The 22,505-nt window shown below is 36.3% G+C and overlaps 1 protein-coding gene across 1 annotated transcript in view; it reads left to right on the forward strand.

Moving 5' to 3' along the window:
- LOC120234313 (phosphatidylinositol 3,4,5-trisphosphate 3-phosphatase TPTE2-like) overlaps nt 1–22,505 on the forward strand; it is a 111,256-nt gene that overhangs the window by 51,483 nt on the left and 37,268 nt on the right. Inside the window, exons 12-14 of the mRNA XM_039236116.1 lie at nt 16,166–16,226; nt 17,287–17,368; nt 17,471–17,559. Coding sequence (XP_039092047.1) covers nt 16,166–16,226; nt 17,287–17,368; nt 17,471–17,559 — 232 coding nt within the window. The remainder of the gene's footprint in view (nt 1–16,165; nt 16,227–17,286; nt 17,369–17,470; nt 17,560–22,505) is intronic.

The following is a 22,505-nucleotide window of genomic DNA, read 5'->3' on the forward strand; positions in this document are numbered from 1 at the left end:
CAATGTACAGAAATCTGTTGCATTTCTATACACCAATAATGAAGCAACAGAAGAAATCAAGGAATCAGTCCCATTCACAATTGCACCAAAAATAGTAAGACACTTATGAATAAACCTACCTAATAAAGAGGTAAAAGAGCTGTATTCTGAAAACTACAGAACTCTTATGAAAGAAATTGAAAGAGGACACAAAAAAATGGAAAAAGAAACATTTTATGTTCATGGATTGAAAGGACAAATATTGTGAAAATATTTATACTATCCCAAATAATCTCCACATTTAAGGCAATAGCTAACACAATACTACCAGCATTTTTCACAGAGCTAGAACAAATAATCCTAAAATTTGTATGGTGCCAACAAAAGACCCCTGATGGCCAAAGCAACCCTGAAGAAGAAAAGCAAAGCTGGAGGTATCATGATCCTGGACTTTAAGCTATATTGCAAAGCTGTAGCCATCAAGACAGTACAGTACTGGCACAAAATAGATCAATGGAACAGAATAGAAAACCCCAAAAGGGACCCACAATTAAACGATCAACTAATATTCAACAAAACAGGAAAGACTATCTAATGGGGAAAAAAATCTCTTCAACAAATAGTGTTGGGAAAACTGGACATCAACATAAAGAAGAGTGAAAATGGACCACTTTTTTACACCATACACAAATATAAATTCAAAATGGATGAAAGACCTAAATATAAGACAGGAAACCATCAAAATTCTAGAGGAGATAACAGACAGCAGCCTCTTTGACCTCAGCTGCAGCATCTTCCTACTAGACGTGTCTCTGGAGACCAGGGAAACAAAAGCAAAAACAAACTAAGACTTCATCAAGATAGAAGATTCTGCACAATGAGCAAAATAATCAACAAAACTAAAAGGCAGCCTATGGAATGGGAGAAGATATTTGCAAATGACATATCTGATAAAGGGCTAATATGAAAATCTATAAAGAATGTATCAAACTCAACACCCAAAAGACAAATAATGCAGTGATGAAATGGGCAGAAGACATGAATAGACATTCTTTTCAAAGAAGACATCCAGATGGCTAACAGTCACATGAAAAGATGCTAAATATCACTCATCATCAGAGAAATACAAATCCAAACTGTGATGAGATACTACCTCACACTTGTCAGAATGGCTAAAAATAACAGCTACAGATGTTGGCAAGGATGCAGAGAAAGAGGAACCCTTTTTGCACTGTTAGTGGGAAGGCAAATTGTCACAGCCACTCTGAAGAACAGTATGGAGGTTCCTCAAAATATTGAAAGTAGACATATTCTATGATCCAGGAATCACACTACTGGGTATTTACCCAAAGAATACAAAAACACTAATTTGAAATTATATGTGCACCCCTATGTTTATTGCAGCATTATTTACAATACCCAAAGTATGGAAGTAATTCATGTCCATCATTAGATGAATGGATAGATGTATCCATGGATATACATATGGATATATATGGATATGTAATGGAATATTATGCAGCCATAAAAAAATGAAATATCACCATTTGCAACAACATGGATGGAGCAAGTACAGAGAACACAGGTTACCTGTGAGTGGGGAGATGGGTAAATTAAGTGAAGAAGACGATGAGTCCTCTTACCTTGATTAACACTAAGTATTATGGAACTGTTGAATTATTATTTTATACACCTGGAACTAATATAACACTTTGTTAATAACAATGGAATTAAAATTTAAAAATAGAAATAAAACACTGGAATGAATAAAGATTACAAAATGGTAATACATGCATTCATTTTAATACTTTGTATATTCCTTCAGCTTTTTATGTGTATAATCATATAAAGTTACTTTCTTAACTTAATACTTCTTTTTTCTTTTTTTATTGAATTGTCCAGGACCTCCACTGTAATGTTGATTAGTACTAAGAGAAGATACCCTTTCCTTGTTCCCAAACTTAGATGGAAAGAATGAGAAATTCCACTATTAAAATGAAGTTTTATAGAAGCTTTTTGTACCTGTTCTTTACCAGATTAAGAAAGTTTTATTTATTTCTAGTTTGCTAGGAGTTGACTCATGAATTGGTGAAAGTGTCAGATACTTTTTCTGCATGTATGGAGATAATGAAAGGTTTTTCTCTGTTGTTCTGGTATTTTCAAATGTGAAGGCAACCTTTTTTATTCCTAGAATCAATTCCCCATTGGTCTTAATGTATTACTTATCACTACTTCCTATTTGCTAATATCTTATGTACAACATTTTTATATGTTAATGAGAGATACTGACCTTCAATTTTCCATTCTTTGTTTTGAGGGTGGGGAGTAGGAACAGAGGGGGAGAGGGAGAGAGAAAGAGAGAGAGAATCTTAAGCAGGCTCCATGTGCAGAGCATGTTGTGGGTCTCAATTTCACAACCATGAGATCATGACCTGAGCTGAAAACAAGAGTTGGATGCTCAACCGACTGAGGTACCCATGCACCCCTTTCTTTTTTAATGAAGTGTAGTTGACAAACAATGTAACATTAGTTTTGGGTATAGAGCATAGTGATTTGATAAGTCTATATGTTATGCTGTGCTCACCACAAGTGTAGTTACCATCTGTCACCATTAAACACCATTGACTATATTCCCTATGCTGTACATTTTATCCACATGTCTTACTTCTTCCATAACTGGAGGCCTGTATCCTCTACTCACCTTCATGTATTTTGTCCATCCTCACACTCCTCTCTTTGGGAAACATCAATTTGTTCTCTGTATTTATGGGTCTGGCTCTGCTTTTTGTTTGTTTGTTTTGTTTTTAGATTCAAAACAGAAGTAAAATCATATGATGTTTGTCTGACTTCACTAAGCAAAATACCCTCTAGGTTCACCCATGTTGTTGTAAATGGAAAGATCTTTTTTTTTCTTTTTTTTTGTGGCTCAGTAATATTCTGTGTGTGTGTGTGTGTGTGTGTATGTACCACCTCTTCTTTATCCATTTATCTGTCGGTGGCCACTTAAGATTTCTTCCAGATCTTGGCTATTGTAAATAATGCTGAAATAAACATAGAGGTACAGATATTTTTTTGAATTAGTGTTTTTGTCTTCTTTAGGTAACCCAGTAGTGAAATTACTGGATCCTATGGTAACTGTATTTTTAATTTTTTGAGGGACATCTTTATTTTTTCCACAGTGGCTGTACCAATTTGCATTCCTACCACCAGTGCACAAGGTTCCTTTTTCTCCACATCCTCATCAATTTTTGTTACTTCTTGTCTTTTTTATTTTAGCTATTCTGACAGGTTTAAAGTGATAACTCATTGTGGTTTTGATTTCCTAATGGTAAGTGATGTTCAGCGTCTTTTCATGTGTCTGTTGGCCATATGGATGGTCATCTGTTGGTCTTCTTTAAATGTCTTTTCATGTTTTCTTCCTATTTTCAATGGAATAATTTATTTTTTGGTGTTGGGTTGTATAAGTTCTTAATATATTTTGGATATTAACCTCTTTTCAGATGTTTCATTTGCAAATGTCTTCTTCTGTTCACTAGTTTACTCTTTTATTTTGTTGCTGATTTCCTCCACCATGCAAATCTTCTTATTTGGGTTTATATTGGTTTATATTTGCTTTTGTTTCCCTTGCCTGAGGTCACATATCTAGAAAAATACTACTATAGTTGATGTCAAAGAGCATACTGGCCTATGTTTTCTTCAAGGAGTTTTGTGGTTTCAGGTCTCCCTTTTAGGTCTTTAATCCAGAGTGTTTATTTTTGTTTATGGTATAAGAAAGTGGTCATTTCATTTTTTTGCCTGTAACTGTCCAATTTTCTCAGCACCACTTATTGAAGAGACTGTCTTTTCCTCAGTGTACATTCTTGCCTCCTTTTTCCTAGATTAATTACCCCTATAAGTGTGGATTTATTTCTGGGCTCTCAAGTCTGTTCTATTTGTCTATGTGTCTATTTTTGTGCTAGCACCATACTATTTTGATTACGACAGCTTTGTAGTATATCTTGAAATCTGGAGTGATACCTCCAGATTTGTTCTTTTTTTTTCTTTCAATATTGCTTTGGCTTTTCGGGATCTTCATGGATTCATACAGATTTTAGGATTATTTGTTCTAGTTCTGTGAATAATGCTGTTGGTGTTTTGATAGATATTGCATTGATTCCGTAGACTGCTTTGGGTAGTATGGATGTCTTAACAAGATTAATTATTTCAATCTATGAGCATGGAATATCTTTTCAATTGCTCCATTTTTCCTCAATTTCTTTCATCAACATTTTTTAAAAGTTTATTTATTTTTGATAGAGATTGAGAGCTCCAGCAGGGGAGGGGCAGAGAGAGAGGGAGACAGAGGATCTGAAGCAGGTTCTGTGCTGACAGAAGACAACCCAACATGGGGCTTGAACCCACATACTGTAAGATCATGACCTGAGCTGAAGTCTGACATTTAACTGACTGAGCCACCCAGGTGCTCTCATCAGCGTCTTATAGTTTTCAGAAAACAGATCTTTCACCTCCTTTGTTAAGTTTATTTTCAGGCATTCTTTTTGGTGCAGTTATAAATAGAATTGTTTTCATACTTAGTGTACAAAATACAATAGCTTTCTATGTATTAATTTTGTATCCTGCAACTTCATTGAGTTCATATATTCTAATAGCTTTTTTGGTGGGGTCTTTAGGATTTTCTATGTATACAGTATCATATCATCTGCAGATAGTGACAGTAACATCCTCCTTACTAATTTGGATACTTTTTTTTTTCCTTTGTCTTATTGTTGTGGCTAGAGCTTCTAGTAAGTAGTATGTTGAATAAAAGTGGTGAGAGTAGACATCCCTATCTTGTTTCTTGTCTTAAAGGGAGAATTTTCAGGTTTTCACCACTGTGTATGTTTGTCATATATGACCTTTAATATGTTGAGTTATATTCCTTCTAAACCCATTTTTTTTAGTTTTATCATGAATTAATGTTGAAATTTGTCACATGATTTGTCTGTACTTATCAAGATGATCATATAGTTTTCATACTTCATTTTGTTGACTTGGTGTATCACAGTGATTGATTTGCAAATACTGAGCCATGCTTGCAACCCTGGAATATATCCCGCTTGATCATGGTAAATTTTAATGTATTATTGAATGTGCTTTGCTAATATTTTGTTGAGAATTTTTGCTTCTATGTTCTTCAGTGATATTGTTCTGTAGTTTTCTTTCCTTCCTTTTTTTCTTGTAATGTGTCTGGTTTTACACTCAGGGTAATGCTGGCCTCATAGAATATAGTTCAAAGCTCTCCTTCCTTTGATTTTTTTTGGAATAGATTGAAGGGAATTGGTATTAACTTTCCTTTAAATATTTGGCAAATTCACCTGTAAATCTATCTGGTCCTTGAATTTTGTTTGTTGGGAGTTTTTTGATAAACAGTTCAATTTTGTTAGTAGTAATTTGGTTTTCTAATTTGGATTTCTTCCTGATTCAGTTTAGAAAAATTGTATATTACTAGGAGTTCATTTATTTTTTTCTAGGTTATCCAATTTGTTGGCATATAATTTTTGTAGTACTTGGATATAATCCTCTGTATCTCTGTGGTGGTCTTTGTTACCTCTCTTGTTTCTAGTTTCATTTGGTTCCTTCATTTTCTTGATCAGTCTGACTACAGATTTGATTTTTTTTTTCATTTTGAAAGAATCAGCTCTTCATTTCATTGCCTTTATCTATTCTTTCACTATTTCATTTATTTCTGCTCTGATTTTCTCTAAATAAAAAGAGAGAGGGAGAGAGCATGAGCAAGGAAAGGGCAGAGGGAGAGGAAGAGAGAATCTTAAAATCTCAAGTACACTCCACATCCAGTATGGAGATAGATGTGGGGCTTGATCTCACGAGTATGAGATCATGACCTGAGCCAAAATCAAGAGTCAGACACTTGGGGCACCTAGATGGCTCAATCGGTTAAGTGTCTGACTGCGGCTCAGGTCATGATCTTGTGGTTTGTGAGTTCAAGCCCACGTCAAGCTCTGTGCTGACAGCTCGGAGCCTGGAGCCTGCTTCAAATTCTGTGACTCCCTCTTTCTCTGTCCCTCCTCTGCTTGTGTTCTCTCTCTCTCTGTCTCTCTGTGTCTCTCTCTCTCCCTCTCTCCCTTTCTCCCTCTCTCCCTCTCTCTCTCTCTCAAAAATAAATAAACATTAAAAAAAAAAAAAAAGGAAAAAGTCAGACCTTAACTGACTGCTCTACCCAGGTGCCCCTTTGTTCTGATTTTTATTAAATCCTTCCATCTACTAGTATTGGGATTTATTTTTCTTTTACTAGTTTCTTTAGGTAAATTTAAACTGAAATTTTTCTTGTTTCTTCAGGTCAGCTACTATCTCTATAAATATCCCCCCCTTAGGACTATTTTCTCTAGGTCTCAAAAATTTTAGTTTTTTATTAAAAAATTTTTTTAATGTTTATTTTTGAGAGAGACAGGGACAGAAACAGAGTACAAGCAGGGGAGGGGCAGAGACAGAGGGAGACACAGAATCAGAAGCAGGCTCCAGGCTCTGAACTGTCAGCACCGAGCCTGACATGGGGGCTTAAACCCATGAACAACTAGATCATGACCTGAACTGAAGTCAGATGCTTAGCTGACTGAGCCATCTAGGCATACCTCAAAGATTTTAGACCATTGTGTTTCCATTTTCATTTGTTTCCATGTATTTTTAACTTTGGCCTTTATTTTTCTTGTTGACTTATTTGTTGTTTAGTGGCATGTTGCTTAGCCTCTCTTGTTTGGTTTTCCAATTTTTTCTTATGATTGATTTTTATTTCATCTCATTGTGATTAGAAAGAATATATGGTATGGCTCAATCTTTTTAAATTTATTGAGACTTGTTTTGTAGCCTATTATGTGATCTATCTTGGAGAATGTTCCGTGTGCATATAAAAAGAATGTGTATTCTGTTTTTGTATAGCATGTACTGTATTTATCTGTTAGGTCCATCTGACCTAATGTGTTGTTCAAAGATACTGCTTTTTTATTGATATTTTGCCCATATACTCTATCTGATTGATATAAGTACTGTATTAAAGTCCCCTACTATCACTGTATTACTCTTTCTTCCTTTATGTCTGTTAAAACTTGCTTTATGTATTTAGGTTCTCCATTATTGGATACATAAATATTTATAATTGTTATATTACCTTGTTCAATTGACTCCTTTCTCATTATGCAGTGCTCTTCTTTGTCTCTTGTTACTCTTTAAGGTCTACTTTGTGATATAAATGTTGCTACTGTGGATTTTTCCCCCACTTCCTTTTGCATGAAATATCTTTTCCATCCATTCACTTTCAGTCTGAGTATATCCTTATATCTGAAGTGGGTGTCTTGCAGGCAGAAATATAGATGAGTCTTGTTTTTCATCCATTCTGTCACCCCTATGCCTTTTGATTGGAGCAGTTAGACCATTTACATTTTAAAAAATTGTTTTTATTTCTTTTGAGAGAATGAGAGCATGTGCACACAAATGAGGCCAGGGCAGAGAGGAGAGACAGAATCCCAAGCAGGCTCCATGCCATCAGCGCAGAGCCAGATGCCAGGCTCGAATTCACAAACTGTGAGATCATGACCTCAGTGGAGATCAAGACACTTAACCAACTGTGCCACCCAGGCACCTCTAGACCATTTACATTTGAAGTAATTATTTTCAATGTGTAGTTATTGGCATTTTTATTATTTTTCCGGGGTTTTTTTTTTTTTTTAGTTCTTCTCAATTATTTCTTCTTTCTCCCTTTTCTCAGTTTATGACTTTCTCTAGTGTTATGCCCAGCTCTCTTTTTNGGCACCTCTAGACCATTTACATTTGAAGTAATTATTTTCAATGTGTACTTATTGGCATTTTTATTATTTTTCCGGGTTTTTTTTTTTTTTTAGTTCTTCTCAATTATTTCTTCTTTCTCCCTTTTCTCAGTTTATGACTTTCTCTAGTGTTATGCCCAGCTCTCTTTTTTTGTGTGTGTATCTATTATAGGTTTTAGGTTTGTGTTTACCATGAAGTTTGGATATAACATTCTAAGTATATAGCAGTCTATATTAAGTTGGTGATTTAATTCAAACACACTGTAAAGGAATTTTTTTACTCCTTCCTCCATGTTTTATGTATATGTTGTCATATTTTATATCTTTTTATTTATAATTTTCTTCTAGTTATGGCCTTTTCTTTTTCACTTAGAGAAGTCCCTTTAATATTACTTATAAGGCTGGCTTAATGGTGATAAACTTCCTTTGCTTTGATTGAGAAACTCTATCTCTTCTTCAATTCTGAATGAAAACCTTGCTGGTGGAATATTCTTAGTTGCAGGTTTTTTCCTTTCAGCACTTTGAATATATCATGCCACTCCCTTCAGGGCTGCAAAGTTTCTGCTGAAAAATCAACTGATAGCCTTATTGGAGTTTTCTTTGTATATAACATTTTGCTTCTTTCTTGTTGCCTTTAAAATTCTCTTTATAACATTTGACATTTTAGTTATTCTGTGTTATGCTGTGAACCTCCTTGGGTTCATCTTGTTTGGAACTCTCTTGCTTTCTGAACATGGATGTTACTTTCTTTCCAAGGTTAGGGAAGTTTGCAGCTATTATTTCTTCAAATACATCCTCTACTTTCTCTCTCTACTCCTTCTGGGCCCCCTATAGTGCAAATGTTTACTTGTTTGATGTTGTCCAAGAGATCCCTTAGTGTACCCTCATTTTTAAAAATTCTGTTTTCTTTTTGTTGTTTGGCTTGTGTGTTTTCCATTTCTCTATCTTCTAGATCACTGATCTGTTCACCTTTAGCTAGGCAACTATTGATTTTTCATTTCAGTTATTATATTCTTAAACTCCAATTGGTTCCTTTTTGTTTTCTCTCTTTTGAAGTTCTCTTTGAGGTCTTCCACTTTTATCTCCAGTCCAATGAGCATCTTTATGATCATATCTTTAAACTCTTTATCAGGCATATTGCTTATCTCTGTTTCATTGTAATTCTTTCTCTGAGGTTTTGTCTTGTTCTGATATTTAAAGCATATTATCTCCCCATCTTACTTGATTTTCTGTATTTGTTACTACGAGTTAGGCAGAACAGCTTCTTCTAAACTTGAAGGAATGGTCTTGTGTATGGTCAACCCCTGTGTACCCTGTGTGTGCCTAGTGACTTTGAGAGGCTGGCTAGAGTTGTGGCTTGTGTGTTCAGTGGGTGGGGCCCTCCATACTGGGGCTATCCTGGGAGGTGGCCACAGGTGAAGTGAATCCGGGCTGGGTCATTCCTGGGGATGTCCACATAGAGGGTGTCCTGGCAGGACAGCTGAAGTTGGTGCCAGCCAGTGTGCCCATGGCTCTCCATGCAGAAAGTGCCCTGGAAGGGTGGCTAGAGTTGAGGTGGGGCACAAGCTGGGAGGTCTTGGGACACTCCACACAAGTGGTACTCTGGCAGGACAGCTGTTACTGATGTGGGTGCCAGCCAGGGTGTCCTAGGGTCTCCACACAGGGGGTCCCCTGGCAGGACTGATGAAGCTGAGGTGGGTATAGGTCAGGGTGGCCCAGGGTGCTCATTGCAGTACAGAGGGCAGGTTGGTTGGAGCCAAAGCAGTTATGAACCAGAAGGTCCTAGAGCACTCTGTGCTAGAGGTGCCTGAGCAAGCCATCTGAGGTTAATGTGGTATAGGCCTGCCATGTTCCAGGATGCTTTGCACCTTTGTAACTTTGATACAATGGCTAGAGGTGTAGTGGATGCCTACCAGGAGTGTCCTGGCGTGTGCCATACTGGGGCCACCTTGGTGGGATGGATGGAGCTCATGTGGGCTAGGGGCCCAGGGCTCACCGAGGTTGTATGCAGCCTGTGTACCCAGACCCTGCTCCTATCCACACTATCAACATGGAGGGGAACATAAACCATGACACTCAACAGCCTGTCCAATCCAGAGAGAGTTCTAGGAGCTCCCCCACCATTTGGCAGAGTTCTAGGACTAGATGTTTTATGTTCTAATTGCCCTTTTAAACTATGGCTTTTTTCTGTGCCCCAGGGCAGATGAATCTCTTCCTAGACCCACAGTTTACAGCATCAGAGGTGGGGGCTCCCTTCATTACTGCGTCTCCCTCTCTCTTGCTGTTCTCTGTGATTTTTCTATCTTTTATTGTGCAGGAGCTGTTCAGTTAGCCCTCAGTTCTTCAAGAGTAATTATTTGATTAGTATGTGTAGATATGGTGTGTCCATGGGGAAGATGAGTTAAGGGTCTTCTTATATCACCTCCTTGAAATGGAATCTCAATTTTCCTTATCAGCTGGTCTGCAATGACCTAACCTGGGGTACCCCATATCTGCTCCACATGCTTTCATCCTCCATTAGACTAGCTGGGTGTGTTCTTATGTGATGGCAAAAGGTAAGAGCTGGAGTGGAATCTTACAAGGGCTTTTGCAAGTTCCTGCATTGTGTCATTCCACTGACTAAGTCAACTCATGTGATAGAGCCAATATTGGAGAGCAAGAGCACTACAAGGGAGATGCAGAGAAGGATAAAGTGTTTGGACAATTAGTGAAATCATTCTACCTTATCCTAAGGCATGGAAACTTTTCTATACATGCGAAAAACTTTCAAACAATAATTAGTACATATTTATAGTCCTGAGACTTGAGCAGTCGAATAAAATCCATTTGTAAATGTTCAAAAAGGTCTTGGAGAGTATGAATTATATCTTATCTATGTTATGCTACTTATAAATAAGACATGATTCTACTACTCCCTTTTCCAATTTTGAAAAATTTCCTAAACCTCTATTGAATGTGGAAACTACTTTATCCATTCTATAATGGGAATAGTTATGGAGTAATTTAACAAGCGTCCATTGGGTGGATCATGTTACTTCAAGATAGTCATCCTCATGCTCAGCATCCCTCCTCATCAGGGAAATACAAATCAAAACCACACTGAGATACCACCTCACGCCAGTCAGAGTGGCTAAAATGAGCAAATCAGAGAACTCGAGATGCTGGCGAGGATGTGGAGAAACGGGCACCCTCCTGCACTGTTGGTGGGAATGTAAACTGGTACAGCCCCTCTGGAAAACAGTGTGGAGGTTCCTCAGGAAACTAACAATAGAACTCCCTTATGACCCAGCAATAGCACTGCTAGGAATTTACCCAAGGGATACAGAAATGCTGAGGCATAGGAGCACATGTACCCCAATGTTCATAGCAGCACTCTCCACAATAGCTAAAACATGGAAAGAGCCTAAGTGTCCATCAACAGATGAATGGATCAAGAAGATGTGGTTTATCTATACCATGGAATACTACATGGCAATGAGAAACAATGAAATCTGGCCATGTGTAGCAACATGGATGGACCTTGAGGGTGTTATGCTGAGCGAAATAAGTCAGGCAGAGAAGGACAAATACCATATGTTTGCACGTATAGGAGGATTAGGAGGAACTTGACGGAGGACCAAGGGGGAGAAGAAGGGCGGAAATGGTGGGGGAAAGGGAGAGAGGCAAACCATGAGAGACTCTTGAATGCTGACAAAAACTGAGGACTGATGGATGTGGGGGGGAGGGGGGGATGGGCATGAAGGAGGGCACTTTGGGGATGAGCACTGAGTGTTATGTAGAAACTAATTTGACAATAAACTATTTGTAAAAAAAAAAAAATAAAATAAAATAGCATCATGAACTCAAAAAAAAAAAAAAAAAAAGATAGTCATCCTCAAATTACCAGAATCCTTCCCTGGGAATAAAGCATCCTTTGCCAATATTGCTTTTAAGTAGGTTGAGCTGATGACCGTGAGTTAATTATAACATATCTAAGTTGATTCCTTTCTCTTTTGTAGATTTGGTGGTGGTAAATATAAAGTTAGCAACACTTAATATTAGCTAGGGCATTAAAAAGCCACAAACTTCATTAGCTTGTAAGTCAAGGCAAAGGCATTACTCTTGGTTTCTAGGGTGGTTGCTAGACTTTTTTTTTTTTCTTCAGTTATTACACTGTTATCTCCTTAGGATATTGATGAAGTTCTAATAAGTCATCTTTTTATCATTTTCAATCAACATATGTGGAGAAGTAATAAATCATCCGTTTTCATAAAATCCATAAATCATGAACCATCCCCAAAGCACATCTATGATCCATATGACTATTTAGCCCCCTTTTTTGCCAGAATGCAGGCTCCTGTCTGAGCTATTAGTTCAGCTACCCGGGCAGACTGGGGAATCGGGAATGGAGCCACTTCAGTCCTTGTGCGTTCAATGATAACAACATACCCTGTACAGAGGACGCCTTTGTCATTTTTAAGATAAAAGCCATCTACAAAGTAATTTAACTCAAATTTGACGAAAGAGTGCAAGATTCAGATCTTGGCCTAATTAAATCCTGATAGAATGCAAGCAGTCATATGGTTCCCCTTCACTCTTAAGAGAGAATAAATTTGCAGAACTATATTTTGAACAGCTATGAATAGTGATATGCAGAGCAAACAGTGGAATTTCATAAGTAGTAAATTCGCTAACAGAAATGTCAAGTGTTGCCTAGAAGTAGCAAGAATTGTGCATACGTGGGAATGAAGAAGCAAGCATTATAGTGGAAGTGTCAACAAGTCTGGCCAGTGCTGTCACCACGTGCAAGCAGAGAGGGTGTACCTTCATCTCCAAATCAAGGAAAATGCTAAGATAGACAATAGACTTCTGGTATAAAGTATTCTGTTTAGGTAATATTTGAGTTAATACTGTGTGAACACAGAGAAGGGTTTGGCATATTCAGAACAAGAGTAGAGAGCATTTTTCATTTTTACATCCCAAGGAAGAGTTAGGAATTGTAAATTTAGTAAGCCCATGCAAAGGCTGAGCTATTGAGAGAAGGAGACCTACATCATCTACAGTTCTAAAAATCTTAGTTATCTTTTCTTGTTGACCTTGGTACAATTGGATATTCTTTATTCTGTCTGAGGATGGAAACTATCCATTTGTCCTCAAAAATGTAGTTTCTTCCTCAAAAAGTTAAAACTAGAACTACCCTATGACCCAGCAATTGTGCCTACTAGGTATTAACCCAAAGGACACAAAAATACTGGTTTGAAGGGGCACATGCACCCAGATGTTAATAGCATTATTATCAACAATAGCCAAACTATGGAAAGAACCAAAATGTCCATCAACTGATGAATGGATAAAGAAGAAATATGTGTATATACACACACTCACACACAATGGAATATTAACCATCAAAAAGAAGGAAATCTTAACATTTGTAATAACATGGATGGCACTGGAGTCTATTCTAAGCAAAAATAATTTAGAGAAAGACAAATACCATATGGTTTCACTCCTATGTGGAATTTAAGAAGCAAAACAGATCAACAGAGGGGAAGAGGAAAAAAGACAGAGATAGAAGAAAACCAACCATAAGAGACTCTTAACTACAGAGAACAAACCTAGGGTTGATGGAGGGAAGAGGTTGGAGAATAGGCTAAATGGATAATGAGTATTAAGAGGGCACTAGTTGTGATGAGCACTGACTGTTACATGTAAGTGGTGAATCACTAAATTCTGCATCTGAAACCAATTTTACCGCATATGTTAACTAACAAGGATATAAATAAAAACTTGAAAAAAAATTTTAATGTAGTTTCTTGGCAGAGTTGAACTTTCTCTTAGATGTTTTTTGTCTCTATTCAGCTAATTGGTTTAATAAGTATTTGGAATCTTCAGATAAACTATTCAGATCAGAAAACACAGCAGCAAATTCTTCATGTATTGAGTCCAGGATGGACTCTTAAGGAAAACTCAAATTCTTGAGTTGTTTTAAACACATAGAGAAATATGAAGGTGATTTTTTAAATCTCGAAGCTTAGCCATCCAAGCATATTAATTTCTTCATAAAAATCAAATACTATCTTTAAGTGTGGGTATACTAAAGAAGGTTGCACATAAATTAACCACTGTAACATATTTACTTGTTCCAAGAATAAAGGTCAAGACAGTATTCTAATGGTGCCATGATATTTCATTAGTGCTTTAATCAATCTTGAATGTTGGATATGTAAGTGTCACCAGTATTATTAATGCCACAGCCAAGACACAAAGCCTTTTCTGGATAGATTCCTAGGAGTAAAGTTACCTGGTTATGGAGTATTGAGTATTTTTAGGGTTTTCAATATATATATTGCCAAATCCAAGGGATTGTGTTAGCAATGAAAGAAATGTTTCATTTTCATGCCACTTTGCCACCATTGGATTTTCTCATTAAAAAGGAAAGAGCTAATTTCATGGGGGAAGATGGGATTTTATTGTTTTAGACTTCTTTTGGTGGGGCTGAATATTTATCTATGTAAGTTGTTACATAGTTAGATTTTCTCTTTTATGGGGACGCCTGGGTGGCTCAGTCGGTTAAGCGTCCGACTTCGGCTCAGGTCATGATTTCGCAGTTCATGAGTTCGAGCCCTGCATCAGGCTCTGTGCTGACAGCTCAGAGCCTGGAGCCTGCTTCAGATTCTGTGTCTCCCTCTCTCTGCCCCTCCCCTGCTCATGCTCTGTCTCTCTCTGTCTCAAAAATAAAATAAAAACATTTAAATTAAAAAAAAGATTTTCTCCTTTATGAATTTAGTTATGTCCTAGGTCCATTTATCTATAGGTTGAGGGGATACTATTTAAATTGTTGTTATAAGTTACTAGTTTATACTAGCATAACTAATTTATAGATAATATTAGACATAGTTCCCATTCACTAAATTTTTTATCTAAAAAATATTCTCCTCTGTTATATGTTTGCTGTACTGCAGCATTTTTTAAAATAGAAATTTCAAATTTTTATAAAGTCGAACCTAAATCTGTTGATCTTCCATTGATTTAACAGTGCTTTTCCTTATCCAAAGAAGTGGTTAATGGTCACTTAACTTTCTTAGAGATATTTGTGTTTCTTTATATTTGATTCCTCAGTCAATCTGGATTTTATTTTGGTATAAAGGATCTCATCAATTTTTGATGTGTATGAGTCTATCCCCCCCATCTCAGTATTATGCAGACTCAGAGTGTTTATCTTTTTTACGTACTATTTCCTCCTGATAGTTTAACTGATTGATCATTTTGATATCTTAATTTTTCTTTTCCTCAATACGAAGCCAGGAAACATTGCTCAGGGTACTATACTCATCCATTTTTGAGCTTTCTTACAGTTCTTTTGTTGTACAGATATACATATGTGTGTGTATTTCAGATAAATTTGCTGGAAATATTGTATTAGTATGCTGATAGTAGCCATTTTAAATAATCTCTATGTGAAAAGTTATACATGTATGCACAAATTTGTGTCTATATACATATATATAAATGTATTTATATAAATATGTAAATACATACATAAATGTATACATATATACATTTATGCACACATATGTATTTATTTTAGAAAATATGAAAACAAAGATGATCCAAAAAAGCCTCCATATTGCCACATTTAACTAAAATTAACATAATATGTTTATCTTTTTCTATCATGCATATAATACCATAATCATACCATATCATATCATATATATCATACATGTCCAGTGTCATGCATATTACACGCAATCGTACTATACATTTTTGCATTTATTTATTCATTTAAAGGTGCATAGATAGATTGTAATATCCGAATCATTATCTAAAAAACCTATCTATTTAGAAAATAAGAACCACATATTCCTGTGAATTCATAATTCGGAACAGCTTTACTTAAAGCCAGTTAACTTTCTCTGGTAGCTTTAAACTGTGTATTTATAGTAGAGATTAATCAGAATAGTCAAGCACAACTTTGTGGGCTATTTGGAAGCCATCAGGGGATGAGATAGGCTTGGAATGTACATACTCAGTCTCCCCTAAAACGTACTAAGTGAGGGACAAGTGAATAAAAGGTAATGACTAGGGCCACCTGGGTGCCTCAATTGGTTAAGCGTCTAACTCCTTATTTTGGCTCAGGTCATGATCTCACGGTTGATGAGTTTGAGCCTCTTGTCGGACTATGCACTAACAGTTCAGAGCCTGCTTGGGATTCTCTCTATCTCTCCCCCTCTCTCTGTTTCTACCCCACTCTCGTGTTTCCTCTCTCTCTAAAAATAGATAAATAAATTAAAAAAAAAAAAGGTAATGACCATTATAGCTTACTCTTGAGGAATGGTTTCTGTTGGTGCCACGTGCATTTATGTAACAAATGTGTCTATTTTTTCTAGGAAGTTGTGCGCTTCCTAGATACCAAGCATCAAGACCACTATCAAGTCTACAATCTATGCAGTATGTACACGGTCAGATATTTTGCTACTATCAATAGAAAACAGATCACTGCATATAAGAAGATGAATCTGTTTTTACATTTAATTTAATCTTAAGTATTTGGTGGTGGTGGAAAAATCTCCATGTTGCACTGGCTCTATTTTGTAGGAAAAGACAGATCAATAGTATAAATGCCTGTGAGGGCGGCAGGAGGCGTAAGTGGAAACAGAGCCATTTGAGGCTGAATCTGCTCTAATGGTATTAGGATTAGGAAAATACTTCTATTTTTCCTGCCAGCTTGTGTTTTGAAGACAGATAAGTCAACAAATACATTTCTTTTTTTTTTTAATTTTTTTAATGTTTTATTTATTTCTGAGAGAGAGAGAGAGAGAGAGAGCAGGGGCGGGTCAGATAGAGAGGGAGATACAGAATCCGAAACAGGGTCCAGGCTCTGAGCTGCCAGCACAGAGCCCGACACAGGGCTCGAACCCATGAACTATGAGATCATGACCAGAGCCGAAGTCCGACACTTAACCAACTGAGCCACCCAGATGCCCCAACAAATACATTTCTAATTCACTAGGAGTGGAGTGTGAGCAGAACAAAACCCCAATGTAAAAAAAAAAAAAAGCAAGTAGTCAATAAACAAGGAAAAATATGCTCAAAAAGCAAAACCCTGTAGAAAACAGATTATATCCCAGCTCACTGCTCTCTTGACTTTTCCTCTTCCTGTGTATTAAATAAACATTTCCGGGAGGCAAGCACTCTGGTTGGCCACATTTGCTTCTGATCTGTGGTGTCTGTCTGCCCTATGATAATATGATGAGTAGCCTGCTAGAAAATTAAAAGTAAGTCCTGTTAAACCCAAATAAATTGTGCCTAGGTTACTCAAGGTGGACTAACCACTACTAGCTCTGTTTTTCAGACCCTTAATATTCTTACAGCAGCAAGAGCCAGTCAGAAACCTCCTTTTAAAAGGTGGATAAGGAATTTATAATACAAACATATAACTTATTCATAATTTGATTATTTACTATGTTATTTAGGCATAGAGATATGACCCATGCATCTTTTCTTCTAGGTGAAAGAGCTTATGATCCTAAGTACTTCCATTACAGGGTCCGGCGAATCATGATTGATGATCACAATGTCCCCACACTAAGGTAAGTTTTATGCCAAGTTGGCTATCAAAAGAAAGCTAAATACACTGGGCTTGATTTGTAGCTGTTATTTTAATTCAATTAAAATTTTACATTTGAAATCAGTGAGATGCTGGCATTCACCAAGGAAGTAGAGGAGTGGATGGCTCAAGATGATGAAAACATCGTAGCAATTCACTGTAAGGGAGGCAAAGGTAAAAACCTTTTTTAATTTCCCTTTTTCTAAATATTAATACATTACAGTACCAGGACAAGATACAGCTGTTAATTAGTATTAACAATTATTAACATTTTTAATAATTTAAATGTTTATTATTTATTTTTTGAGAGAGAAGCAGAGACAAGAGTGTGAACGGGGAAAGGGCAGAGAAAGAAAGGGAGACACAGAATCTGAAGGAGACTCCAAGCTGTCAGCACAGAGCCCGACTCAGGGCTCGAACCCACAAACTGTGATATCATGACCTGAGCTGAAGTCGGACGCTTAACTGACTGAGCCACCCAGGCACCCCAGTTATCAACATTTTTTGATGTTAGCTTCAAGACTGAAGGAAGGGAAGGAAAGAGGAAAGAGGGAGGGTGGAAGGTAAAGGCTAAGGAAGGGAAGAAAATAGGAATAACAGAAGTAAGGAAAGTTGAGCATATTTTTTCTTGTTTATGACTGTCTGCGTTTCTTTGTTTTTGATTGCCAAAATATCTATGAAAACAAAACCGTGTTTAATTTTAGAAATTGTCAGAGCACTTTTATTGAAGATTGTTCTTAAATTTTGTGAGAACCTTTTAAAGTTAAGGAGCCAACAGTGATGCTATTTCAAAAACCAAAAATCAGTAGAATTTTTGTAGTATAGAGATACAAAGAAGTTGATTTTTGTGAGGTAAAATGGAAAAAAAAGTGTTTGCAAATTCAGTCAAGTTAGATTTTCTCTCATTCGGCTTTAGGCTTTTAGTAATTATCTAATCATATTTTTACAGTTTTTGACAAAGAATTACATTTTTGGTGGGCTACAAAACAGTTTTTTATTGCATTCCAGGAAAACACAATACTTTAACACTACCTTAAAAAATAAAAAAATAAAATAAATAAAACTGCCTTATATAATTGAGTAGAATCAAGTTTTAGTCTTATCTGAAAAAATTGTTTCAAGCCCATTAATTAGTAGGTAGATTCTGTCTTTAGTTCCATAGGTTGAAACATTCTGGATATGCAGTTTATAATACCAGGGATAAATGAAGAATATAGAGGTGGAATCATAAGGAATTTAGAGTCTTGGACCATCTTTTATTTACAAAAATGGTCATTTCATGTGGCTTAACCTAATATATTATCATGCAAGCATTTGGCTTCTGTTTTCCAAAGCTAATTCCCTGCTTGGAGGATAACATTTCAAATTTCATTTTTAAATTTTTTTTGAGGGGGGACTTAAAACTGTTTTGTGTTCACAAGTCTTTTATTGACTTCTCTTTAGGACTTTTTGGAGGGCTGGTATTCAGCCGGTATGTACCAGAGTAGCCTCTTTTTTCCAAGTTTTCATTCATATTGTTTTGCTTTCTTCTTGCTGGTTGGTGCCTATACATTACCAGTAGTATCATGATAGTCAAAATATTTTATTATTGATTTATGAGACTGCTTTAAATGAAGTGGATGCTAATTTTTTAGTATAGTTGACACACAGTGTTAAAATAAAAACACTAATTTGAAAAGATCTATGCACCCCTATTTATTGCAGCATTAAGTACAATAGCCAAGATATAGAAGAACCCAAACGTCCATCAATAGATGAATGGATAAAAGGGATGTGGGGTGTGTAAGTGTGTTCTATGTGTATGTATGTGTGTGTATGCATACACATGCAATGGAATATTACTCAACCATAAAAATTGATTTTTATTAGTAGTTTATATTACAAATATCTCCTCCCACTATGTCTTTAACTTGATTATGATTTATTTTGTCACAGGAGCCATTCTACACTGTATGTTTATTAGCTTGGATTTAAATAAAATTAAAAAAAGAAAACTAAAAATATAAAAAGAAACTAAAAAAGGACATATTTATAATTTTGAGTGTAGTGAAATTTATCAGAGTGTGTGTGTGTGTGTGTGTGTGTGTGTGTGTGTGTGTTTGTATGCAGTTCATGCTTTTTGTCCTGTTTAAGAAATTCAGCCTGTACACTGGGGTAGTGAGAGTATTCTCACTTATAAAATATTAAACTTTCATTTATTTATTTATTTATTTTAAATGTTTGTTTATTTTTGAGAGAGAGAGAAACAGAGTGTGAGTGGGGGACGGTCAGAGAGAGAGAGGGAGACACAGAATCTGAAGCAGGTTCCAGGCTCTGAGCTGTCAGCACAGAGCCCAACGCGGTGCTCAAACCCAGGAACCGGGAGATCATGACCCAAGCTGAAGTCCACAGCTTAACTGATTGAGCCACCCAGGTGCCCCTAAACTTTTATTTTTTACATTGAGGCCTCTAATCTAACTGAGATTTGGGGAGAGAGGTGTTTTTGTTCATACTGATAGACAGTTGTCCTAACACCATATATTGTAGGCTCATTTATCCCCCCATTGATTTATCGTCCCTTCTCAGTCATGTACCAAGTTGTGATAGAAGTTTGGGACTGTTTCTGAGTTCTTGATACCGCACTATTGAAATTTTTTATTTAAAAAAGTTTTTATTAAAGTATAGTTGATACAACATGTTACATTAGTTTCAGGTGTACAACACAGTAATTCGACAAGTCCATACATTATGCAGTCCTCCGATCAAGTGAAGCTACAGTCCATCACTATGCAATGCTTTTATGATACCTTTGACTTACTGCTTTAGAATATCGCTGACTGTATTCTCTGTGCTGCACCTTTCATCCCCTTGACTTATTCATTCCATAACTGGAGGTCCGTACTTCCCACTCCCCTTCACCCATTTTTCCCAAAGCCTTACATCCCTTCCCTTTGGCAACAACCACTTTGCTTTCTGTATTTATAGGTCTGTTTCTGCTTTTTGGTTTTTTACAATCCACATTTAACTGAAATAATTCAGTGTTTGTCTTCCTCTGACTTCTTTCACTCAGCAGAATACCCTCTAGGTTCCTTCATGTTGTCACAAATGGTATAACCTCATCCTTTTATGGCTGAGTAATATTCCATTGTGTATATATACCACTGCTTCTTTATCCATTCACCTGATGATGGGCACTTGGGTTGCTTCCATACCTCGGCTATTGCAAATAATGCTGCAGTGACCAGAGATCTGATCATATGTTTTTGAATTAGTTTTTTGTGTTCTTTGAGTAAATACTGAGTAGCAAAATTACTGGATCATATGACCATTCTCTTTTTAAAGAATCTAAAGAATTTTAAGGAATTCTATTTTGAGGAAACTCCATACTATTTTCCATAGTGGCTACACCAATTTACATTCTCACCAACACTACACCAAGTTTCCCTTTTCTCCACATCCTCATTATCACTTGTTATTTCTTTTTAATTCTAGCCATTTGGATAAGGCTATATTGGGGAAGGTTATATTTAATTATGATTTTGATTTGCATTTACCTGATGATTAGTGATGTAGAACATCGTTTCATATGTCTTTTGGCCATCTGTTTGTCTTTGGAAAAATGTTTATTCAGGTCCCCTGCCTCTTTGGATTATTTGGGGGTTTTTCGGTATTGAGTTGTGTAAGTCATTTATAGATTTTGAATAGTAACACCTTATCAGATATGACATTTGCAAATATCTTCTCCCAGTCATTGGGTTGGCTTTTCATTTTGTTGATGGTTTCCTTCGCTGTGTAAAAGGTTTTTATTTTGGTGTAGTCCCAAAGGTTTATTTTTGTTTTTGTTTCCCTTGCTTGAGGACACATATGTAGAAAGATGTTGTCACAGCTGATGTCAGAGAGCTTTCTGCCAATGTTTCCTTCAAGTAGTTTCATGGTTTCAGGTCTCACATTTGGATCTTTCATTCATTTTTAATTTATTTTTGTGTAGGGTATAAGAAAGTGGTCGTTTCATTCTTTTGCATGCGTCTCTCCAGTTTTCCCAGCACCTTTTATTGAAAACACTTTTTCCCATTGCACATTCTTGTTTCCTTCATCCGAGATTAGTTGACCCTATAACTGTGAGTTTATTTCTGGGCTCTCTATCTGTTCTAGTGTTCTATGTTTGTCCTTTTGTGCCAATCCCATACTCTTTGATTACTACACCTTTGTAGCGTATCTTGAAATCTGGGATTGTGATGCCTTCAATCTTGTTCTTTTTGGAGATTTGCTTAGGCTATTTTAGGGGTCTTCTGTGGTTTCATACAAATTTTAGGGCTGTTTTTTCCTAGTTGTGTGAAAAATGATATATATGTTGACAGCGATTGCATTAACTCTATAAATAGCTTTTGGATAATATGAACATTTTAACAATAGTTAGTCTTCAGTTCATGAGTGTGGGCTGCCTGTACATTTGTTTGTGTTGTCTTCACTATCTTTCATCAATGTTTTATAGTTTTCTGAGTGCAGGCTTTTCCCCTCCTCGGCTAAGTTTATTGTAAGATATTTTATTATTTTTAGTACAGTTGCAAATGGCCCTCTTTTCTCAATTTCTCTTTCTGCTACTTCATTGGGAGTGCATAGAAATACAATGAATTTCTGTAAGTTGATTTTGTATCCCGCACCCTTACTGAATTTATTAGTTCTAGCAGTTTTTTGGTGGAGTCTTTAGGGTTTTCTATATATAGTATCATGTCACCTGCAAAGAATTTTACTTCTTCTTTAGCGATTTGGGTGCCTTGTCTGCTGTAGCTAGGACTTCCAGCACTATGTAGAATAAGTGTGATGAGTAGACATCTTTGTCTTGTTCCTGATCTTAGGGGAAAGGCTCTCAGTTTTTTACCGTTGTGTATGATGCTAGCTTTAATTTTTTTATATGTGGCCTTTACTATGTTGAGGTATGTTCCCTCTAAACCTATGTTGTTGAGGGTTTTTATTATACATGGATATTGTATTTGGTCAAATGCTTTTTCTACATCTGTTGAAATGATCATATGGCTCTTATCTTTTCTTTACTGATGTGATGTATCATGTCAATTGATTTGTGTATATCGATCCACAGTTGCATCCCAAGTATAAATCTCACTTAATCATAGTGAATGATC

The sequence above is a fragment of the Hyaena hyaena genome, unplaced genomic scaffold (genome assembly GCF_003009895.1).
Source record: "Hyaena hyaena isolate Hyena2069 unplaced genomic scaffold, ASM300989v1 scaffold_106, whole genome shotgun sequence".
Classification (NCBI taxonomy): Eukaryota; Metazoa; Chordata; class Mammalia; order Carnivora; family Hyaenidae; genus Hyaena; species Hyaena hyaena.